The sequence below is a fragment of the Saccostrea cucullata genome, unplaced genomic scaffold (genome assembly GCF_032062105.1).
Source record: "Saccostrea cucullata isolate Sc308-1 unplaced genomic scaffold, CSIRO_AGI_Scuc_v1 ctg27, whole genome shotgun sequence".
Classification (NCBI taxonomy): domain Eukaryota; kingdom Metazoa; phylum Mollusca; class Bivalvia; order Ostreida; family Ostreidae; genus Saccostrea; species Saccostrea cuccullata.
The window spans coordinates 624,555-634,243 of NW_026920935.1; the positions used below are offsets into that span (position 1 = coordinate 624,555).

At 34.1% G+C, this 9,689-nt stretch overlaps 1 protein-coding gene across 1 annotated transcript; it reads right to left on the bottom strand.

The window, feature by feature from the left end:
• Positions 1 to 966: 966 nt before the first annotated feature.
• On the bottom strand, positions 967 to 9,118 carry LOC134258727 (beta-glucuronidase-like). The gene is made up of 12 exons (XM_062741286.1): positions 8,898 to 9,118; positions 8,306 to 8,482; positions 7,738 to 7,910; positions 7,021 to 7,163; positions 6,586 to 6,785; positions 4,651 to 4,794; positions 4,289 to 4,461; positions 4,033 to 4,182; positions 3,850 to 3,934; positions 1,793 to 1,969; positions 1,515 to 1,650; positions 967 to 1,221 (listed from the first exon to the last, which is right to left on the bottom strand). Exons 1-12 carry the CDS (start codon positions 9,093 to 9,095, stop codon positions 1,031 to 1,033), a joined length of 1,947 nt encoding a protein of 648 aa, XP_062597270.1. The 5' UTR covers positions 9,096 to 9,118; the 3' UTR covers positions 967 to 1,030.
• Between the last annotated feature and the right edge of the window lie 571 nt (positions 9,119 to 9,689).

A 9,689-nucleotide genomic window follows, 5' to 3' on the forward strand; every position in this document is an offset into this window, starting at 1 on the left:
AACAATACGTCGTCTAAATAAAAAAAGGCGGATTTCTATGCGTCTTTTGTGCCTAAGGTCAGCCCAAATGGCAGTGGATCCTTTGCACTGTAGGATCTGAAACCTCAGACACCTTCTGCATTGGTATATTGCATATTGGTATGAAATTTAAGTGTTAGCATTCTTTAGATCTACTTTGAATTATCAATCCCCTTTCTGTATCAAGTTTTGACCATCCCTATATATTGATAATTTTATTTGTCTTGGTTAAACCTTAACTGGTTCGAACCTGAATTCATGTTTTGTTTGTTTACTGAAATACTCTTCAACAAGTTTTGACCTTTCATATATCATTTATGACAGTAAATAGTTTTATGCTGACGAATGACTTAATATTGCAAGTTGGGTTTCATATTTGTGTTATGTTCAACATATATATACTCTTCAAAAAAAGAAACGCATAGTAGGAACAATGCCCTGAAAAATGTATGATAGTTTTGTCATACCTTTTATTTTTATATGAATATGATGTATTCGAGTGAAATACGTGATTTTTCAATGTTATTATTAACTTTGCAGCTATTCTACAAGTCTCACAGACAAAAAGAGCTGATTTTGCAAAATTTCCCCCCAACTTTTTATCTCAATTTTCATTTGTTGAATTCTGATGCAATTCCTTCTGGTACAAAGGGGTTATCAAAAGCGGGGGTTTCTTGTTTCTTGTCTGTGCACTTCTTTCTTCATATAGAAAAATCTATAGCACTCTTTCTACTCTTGATTTCCTGTCAAGGGTCTTCATAGAGTTCCCTTTTTTCTATTGCTTCTTTTCTTTACTTTCAAGATTATTTCTTTTAGACTTATGGTATTCTTTTGCTTCCTTAGCACCTTTCATGCTCTTGACAAAGAAATTATCTCAACGTTTATACCACAGTTTACTCTATCAGTTTTAGTCAAAGCTTGGAAAAAAATAATCATACAGATAAATGCTTGTAATTTTTTAATCACATGTATTACAATATAACACTATCGTACAGGTCATTGTTATTGACAATTACCCAACAGGAAAAATGATTGGTTGAAAGGGCTTAGGGGTTACAGAGCTATGTCCATGAATGCCGTCAGAATGGGTGGCATTTGTGTGCATCAAACTGAAATATCTGGACCGAATTAAATGTGCGGACATCTTTGGCTGTCTCTGTCGAGTAAATAATCCTTTCTTATTTCCAACCACGCGAGTTATCTCTGAAATTTAAAAAACTCAACAATATCAAATACATTGATATGATGTATATATTTCTAAATAAAAACCAAACAGTATCAAAGTTTTAATTTGATTCAATCATTGAAACTTGATATTAATTTTTACAGGGGATGCTCACTCCTCCATGGCACCTGATCCCACCTCTGAGGTCGGTGTTAGCTTTGCTCCTAATTTGTATTGTTTAATGGACTTTTGATCTTGAATACTGTTCATTATCTCCATATATTTCATTTTAGCTCTGAAAAAGTGTGATGGTTACAACAAACCTACTTACGTTGAATAGTCATGAAATCAGCAAAATTCCAAGGCATTTCTCCCACCAGGAACTCTTGTCTCAGATGGTCAAAAACTTTATGATATTCCTGAAGAAATTCTACCTGAAATTCCTCTGTAAACACAAAGGACGGATCCTAACAAGATGAAAATAAAAAATCTTATTATTCCATTCCATAAATGCTTTTATAAATAAGCTCTTAAAATGGAATTTTTAAAAAATAGGATTTTTCCCTATACCTTTGTGTTTTGATGAACTTCCTAATCAGTAATACCAACCTGATGATATCCCGGAATGGTATCAGCTCCATATTCTGTGACAATGATTGGTTTATTGTATTTATTATGGAAAGCTTCGAGGTCATTGGTTAGTTGTAGATTAATCACCTCAGTGTGGGAACAATCAGAATACCAGGCATAGTAACGGTTTATACACAGGATATCATTGTATTGAGCCTAAATCAAACACATCGTTAGTAATAGTTTATAAACAGGATATAATTGTACTGGATCTAAACAAACAAGCATTCTGAGAGTATTGCACAAGCAATACATGTCCCCTACCGGGTTCCCCTTTTTCTTCATAATGTCATTTTATAATATGCAAAAGTTATATCCAAGGTAAAACTGCATGTTTTTTTTTAGGTCGTGAATGCCTTAAACCTAATAAAATCATCCACATCAAGATGAAAATTCAACTCATTTTTTCCAACGTCTTTTACTCGCTTCATATTTATGTCGATCATCGGAAGTTAGCGCAGCACGATCCGGATCTTAATTAAACGAATACGAAAAATTCAAAATGCCATAATTCTGCCAAAAATTAATGAAGCGATGCGAAATTCAAACTTGATCTGTAACTCATCAAGATACACTCACATACCAAAATTCAGCTCAATATCTGCAAGCGTTTAGAAAAAAAGTGCGGAAAACCAAGTGGGACAGACTGACAGACAGACGGGGACAGACAGACAGACGCAGAGGAAACCTATAGTCCCCTCCGGTTTCACCGGTAGGGGACTAACAAACACAAGGCAATGTAATGGTTTATACACAGGATATCACTGTACTGGGCCTACAAAAAACAAAAACAAGGCACTGTACATAATGGTCTATAAACAGGAAATAATTGTACTGAGCCTATAACAAACAAACACAGGGCATTGTAATGGTTTATACACAGAATATCATTGTATTGAGCCTAAAACAAACAAACACAAGGCAATGTATCCAATATATACATGATGTCATTGTACTGAGCCTAAAACAAACAAACACAGGGCATTGTAATATGATTTAGTTACAGGATATGTATGTTCTGGACCTAAAACAAACACATACAAGGCACTGTACAGTCAATGTCATTGTACACAGAATATCATTGTACAGTTATTATGTTTTATAGTATAATCAAATGCTTATCATGATATGTTTTAATAAAATAATTGCACAGTTATGTTTTATCCAAAGATATCATTGTACTGTGCCTACAGCAAACAAATATATGGCACAGATATGGTTTATTCACGTTATCATTGTCCTTGCCCTCTAACAAAAATTCAATGCATTATAATTGTTTGTACACAGGACAAATCAAAGCACGATATTATTTTACACACAGGATATCATTGCACTGGGCCTACAGCTAACAAAGACATGGACAAGAAATGGTTTATAAACAGAGTAACGATGACCTGGGCCTACAGCTAATGGTTTATACACCTGATATTATTGTACTGGGTCTACGGCTAACAGTGATGGTTTATACACCTGATATTATTGTACTGGGCCTACAGCTAACAGTGATGGTTTATACACCTGATATTATCGTACTGGGCCTACAGCTAACAGTGATGGTTTATACACCTGATATTATTGTACTGGGTCTACAGCTAACAGTAATGGTTTATACACAGGATATTGTTGAAATGGGCCTACAGCTAACAGTAATGGTTTATACACAGGATATCATTGTACTGGGCCTACAGCTAACAGTGATGGATTATCATTGTACTGGGCCTACAGCTAACAGTGATGGTTTATACACAGAATATCATTGTACTGGGCCTACAGCTAACAGTAATGTTTTATTCACAGGATATTATACTGGGCTATAATAAACAAACACAAAGCACAGTATTTTTTATAATTATGCATACAAAGAACATCAAGCAGGTCTACAAACAAAGACCAACCAGACAATTAATCGGGACAATAAGAAAGAACCCAGAAACAGAGAGTACTCAATAGAATGTTTTATATATACAGTTTATTCAGATTCTGTCTCCACTATATTAAGTTTTTTCTCTCTGAGTTAATGATATAAATTTACTTACAGCTTTTTCTTCATCATAGTCAGCATTGGCAACAAAAGTAACAAGTCTGGTCGGGTCTGATTTCTTCACATGCTGCAAAATTGTCCTGTTGAACAAAAGGAAAATTGCACATGTTGACTTAACCTTTTCATTTTACTAATTTTACATTGCAATGAAACTCAGAATAAAGAAGATTAGTCTTACTTGAAATAGTACTCTGATTCTGGTTGCCCAGACTTTGGTTCGTTAGCTATTGACCAGATGATCACTGCTGGACGATTCTTATCCCTTTGAATCATTTCATCCATGACATTTAAATGGTGAGCCAAGGATTCATTTCCAAAGTTATCGTACCTTTAAATTCAATTATAAAAAGATACAAAAAATCAAAAAAAAAATACTCTGAGACACATTTTATCGAAGAAAGAGGCATCAGTTCAGACGTTGAAACTGGACCTACTCTATCCCTACACCTGGACTTTCATCAATGACCACAATGCCTTGTTGGTCAGCTTGGTCCATAATCTCCTCAGCATAGGGGTAGTGGGATGTCCTGAAACAGTTAGCACCCAGCCACTTCAGTAGATTGAAGTCCTTGGCAATCAAAGGATAATCTAGTCCTTTACCTCTGATCTATACAAAACAATTAGGATAGGACGATAATGTTTGTAAAGTAAAAAGAAGAATTATAATACATGCAGTGTTTGATCAATATATGAAGGATAGGGCTAAATCATAAAGGACTCAATAGTCCTCTCCAATTACAAAATAAAATTTAGAGATGATTATAAACGACATTTGCTAAAGAGCAATAACTCTTACATCAGAGTCCTCATGTTTGGCAACTCCATGACAGTAGAATGGTTTGTTGTTGATCAGAAGTCGTGTGTTCGTGTTAGACACAGTGCGGATACCTAACGGGAGACTATACTGATCTGTATCGCCAGATGTTGAGGTCAAGGTTACCTTGAGAGAGATATATGGGGCACATATAGTTTATGCTGTTGAGATCAACACATGTCAGCAATATTACATTCAGTCTGATTTTCTATCTCTTTTGCCAATAATCGATTCAGTATAAAACTATACTCTTCAAAAAAAGAAACGCATAGTAGAAACAATGCCCTGAAAAATGTATGATAGTTTTGTCATACCTTTTATTTTTGTATGGATACGATGTATTCGAGTGAAATGCATGATTTTCTAATACAATTGTTAACTTTACAGCTATTCTACATGTCTCTCAGACACAAAGACATGATTTTGCAAAAATTCCCCCAAAATTTTGATCTTAATTTTCCTTTGTTGAATTCTGATGCAATTCCTTCAAGTACAAAGGGGCTATCAAAAGCGGGGGTTCTCGATATTTTTGAATCTGGTTTTATCTGAAAAATGACACTTCCTAAAACTGCTGCATCTGAATGTTGCGTAGCACCAAAAGGAAAATGGGCGTTTGGAAGCAGGGGTACTGCAATCTACAATTGCAAGAAGTTTTAATGTTACACACAGACCATATCTAACCTATAAAACATAAACCATTAACATCGAACACCCAATGTTCGAAAAAATATGGTAGACTACGTGGGACATCAGCAGCACAGCATCACTTCTGAAGATTACGTAAACTGCATGAATGTAATGCAAGGACGTCATCTAAAGCATTAGCCACCCCTGAACTACACAGATCATCGAACAAGACCGTTTTCAGTCGACTACGAATTATTGCAAGAGGATTATTCATGCCATTGTTCCGACCCCACTACACCCTAAAACATCGACTTCAAAGATCTCAGATCAATAGAATATGACCACAGCATCACTGCTGAAAATTTTGGTTAACCTACTAGTCTAGAATGTTTATCTGAAAGTCTCTTATTAATTTAAGAGTGCTAATGCTTTGTAATGAATGTTAGACAGATAACTGTCTCCAGGACGTATAAAAAGTTGGAGGTGGTAGTGTAATTATATAGAAAACGATATTTTAAGAAAGAAAGATTGATTTGGTTCGAATTCAATGGACTTTGATGGAAAAAGGTACTCTAACCATGTTCTACCTACACATACCCATTCAATTTTGCAGCATCCTAGAGCCTTATTGTAATCTCACAATACAAAGCCACATATGGCTCATTTGATACACCTATTCTTGCAAAGAAACAACAACCTGTTTCAGCCACAGTCATCTAAATCGCTAGATTTAATCCAAATTAAGCAGCATTGGACAAAATGGATTAACATGATTTGCCAAAGACAATAGCATCCCCAGACTCTGCAACAGCTGACCAAAGTTCTACATTTGGAGTGAGAGAGTATTCATATACAGTTTTTATTACATACATTTGCTTCCATTAGATGTCGTTTGTGGCTATCATTTGTGTCTGCGGGGGGCATACCAGATATTGATCTTTAATGGTCTTAAACTGACTATAATTTTTAAATTTGTTGAGTAATTATGACATTTAGATAGTATCCCTGTTGCTTACCACATTTCTGTTTTATCAATGCATCATTTTTCTAAATAATCTTTATGTTCAATGTGTCACTAAAATTCTACTATGCGTTTCTTTTTTTGAAGAGTATATTTACAATATAGAAAAAAAATAGGTATCACAACTACTTTCTGAAAAGTTCTTTATTATAAATTCTGTACTAAACTAGGAAAGTCTTAACCAGTAACAGTATACACTTGAGCATTTTTAAATTAATATCGAGGATAGGATTCTATGCTCAAGCTTAAGAAAGAAGATAATTTAAAACCTTAAATGTATAAAGATAGGCAGCGTCATTTGACGAGTCCACCATGGTGTAGGGCCACCAGAACTTGGCATTGTGTACAGTAATCTGCCCGAAAGGCTGGCTGCTCTGCCCAACAGAGTTACCTTCTTTGTCGAGGATGTTTATTTTGATTGACTGAACCATGGAAGCGATGTTGGGCGTCACTGTATAACTAACCACACCTAAATGTGAATATTTACGTAAACTGGAATCACACAAATTATTCTTGGTTCAAAGAATTTGACAAGAAAAATAAAAAAAATTTCAGAATCTTTGGTTCTTGTTTAAAGAAAAGCCTTTGTTTCCCTGTTTAAAAATAAAATAACATATACAATTCTATGGGATTTTGTTTTAAATTTTAAGACCTACTATAAATAAAAAACGAGGTATATTACAATTAAACAATACGAAGTTTACCATTGCTCCCATGTATATCAGTTACTATGGTGATGTCATCAACGTAAATTTTGGGTGTAGTATAGACTTTAACAGATCTGTGAATGCCAGCATAGTTGAAAAAATCCATTTGAAGATTTTGGACAAAGTATCCTTTTGGGTACCTAGAAATCCATTTGCCATGTCATTTGCATCTTTCAATATTACACATTTGATTAAGACAGAATTACACTTTCTTTCTACTCTGATTACTTTTTACGATGTAATAACACTAATGTACAAAAAAGTAATCATCCTGTTTCTTGCCGGAAGCTCTACAATGTAGTGACTAAATATACCTTTGATTTACTAAAATTTATGGTAGGTAGACATATTATTCATTCTTAATATTAACTTTCATTAAATATGTTGATTCGATACATTCCAGTGAACTTGAAATATAAGAAATCTCAGAGTCTGCCAAATCTATTTCATATTTAGATGTTTTACTGGCTATATACGACAAAGGCCGAATAACAACAAAATAATTGTATGGCAAACAAAATGACTTCAGCTTTTCCGTGGTCATCTTTCCTCTTTTATGATATTCCACTACCATCTGCTTATTTTATTTAATTATGAATAAACATCTACATGGTAAACATACACATAGTTCCTACAAAGCAGTGCCTTCTGCAGTTTCCTTTTTGTGTATGATTTTTCTTTCCAAATTAAGAAGTATCCATAAACCTCACTTACTTGAGTGGATCATTTTTGTACTCAATGGTCCCTGGGGGTAGTGTTGTGGGGGTCAGTGTGTTATTTATAGCTACGGTCACTCTATTAGGCCCATTAGTATTATAATTTTTTAACTCTGTTTCAAATGGAAGGTGACCTCCAGAATGCTGCATGACCTCTTGTCCATTCAACCACTGCAATGCGATCATAAATCATTTTTATACTGTGGAACCATCACTGTTCGTTGGTAACCAATGTTGGTGAATTTCGTTGCTTACCCTTTTCCACGAATGTACACCCCAACGAACGATAACTTTGTCAGTATATTTTAATCATTGATTCTTATGAATAAACGAGTTACACTCATCATACGAGGTACATGAGGTATATCAACCATACGAATCAACAACATTTTGTTTCAATACAAACAATGACCCCTCAAATTAAATTTTTAAAAAGTAGTAATATTTTAAGGAGGAAATTTATTCTTTATATTACTATCTATTGAGTAATATAAAATTAAAAGATTTGAATTAGTTCAAGGTTGGGCTTCATTCAATACAATTTCATGGAAAATGTTTAATCTTACTACAATGGTGTTGTAATGTGCACTGTCAATTCGTAACACAATCCTCTTTGAGGTGAGTTCTGGTGGGATGTAGAATTCTTTGTCATACCAGGCCCACCCCACAAAATCCCGTAACTCCTTACTCTGGGTAATGTCATTGTAGCTGGAAGGGACTGGCATAGGTATAACAGGGCCACTCTATAATAAACATATCCATCAAGTTTTATTTTGAAGAAAAACAACATGTCTGAGGAAACACTATCTATAGTTTGTTATATATACCAAGCATCAACGATAACTAGAAACGTGGGATTATTTGCATAACAGACGAAACCCAACCAGTTAGTTTGAAAGGGTAATAATTTTCCATCAATAATAAAACGACTGAATTTGATCTCAATGAATAAATACAGATAGATATATATATATATCAGCAAGCATTCAACAACATCTGATTATCTAAGTCAAATAAGTACTTATCTTAGTTTACATTTGAGTATACCTGCTGCTTATAAAAGTCAACTAAAAATTGCATGAAATTAGAATTATAATGATTGTTATAATAATACATTTAAATGCTTCTACATATGATATGTAAGAAAAGAAGACGAACCTGCGTTAGAGGTCTGGAGTACCAGTTGTCATCGAATCCGCGCGCTCGGTTCTGCGATGTGTCGATTCTGAAGTTCCACATACCGTCCAAATTTTGGATGAAAGTTCGCGACACTGAATATCTCGGGTACAACATACCGGTCATAACACAACATATTTGTAAACTTATGAGAAACGTCTGTATCGTTGGAGCATCCATCTTTTTCACCCAAACAAATGTCATGTGATGTTCAGTGTGTTGTATTCAAATGAGACTCAAAGCAGATATAGTATTTGATTATTTTCTCGATTGTTTGGGATACTCTCTGATCATCAATTACTGTTTTGAGCTTGTGTATCCAGATTTAGCATTCTAGAAATTATAGAATATATAAGAAAAAATATACATGTATAGTGTGTCTGTTGAAATAATAAACAAATAAGTAAATAATATGGAACAATTATATCAATTTTTAAATACAAATGGATCGTATATTTACTTACCTAAAGCTTGTCATTGGTCATTTGCTTGCAAAAATATTTTGTTTAAAACATTTTGAATGTACACATAAAATCATACTTTGACGTTAAAAAGAGGCTTGAATTTCTGATTCACTGATTAACAATACTTATGTGGTTTTTAAGACTGGGACTTACAATAAACTATTGGGAGTTTCATGTGTACCAATTGCGTCCCGTCATTAGCAGACCTATTTTTGTATTCAAAGTTTAATCATTGAAGTTGTCTTCAATTTGACATTTAGACATACATGTATCGACTACTCATTTGACAAAATAACGATAGTTATTTCTA

What these genes read in the sequence shown, in the direction of transcription:
- LOC134258727 (XM_062741286.1), bottom strand. Translation starts at nt 9,095, where the DNA reads ATGGATGCTCCAACGATACAGACGTTTCTCATAAGTTTACAAATATGT. An exon ending in TACAAAAATGATCCACTCAA is followed by an intron (nt 7,164 to 7,737) that starts GTAAGTGAGGTT and finishes ATGGATTTCTAG; the next exon opens with GTACCCAAAAGGATACTTTG. An exon ending in ACTATGATGAAGAAAAAGCT is followed by an intron (nt 1,970 to 3,849) that starts GTAAGTAAATTT and finishes TGTTTGATTTAG; the next exon opens with GCTCAATACAATGATATCCT.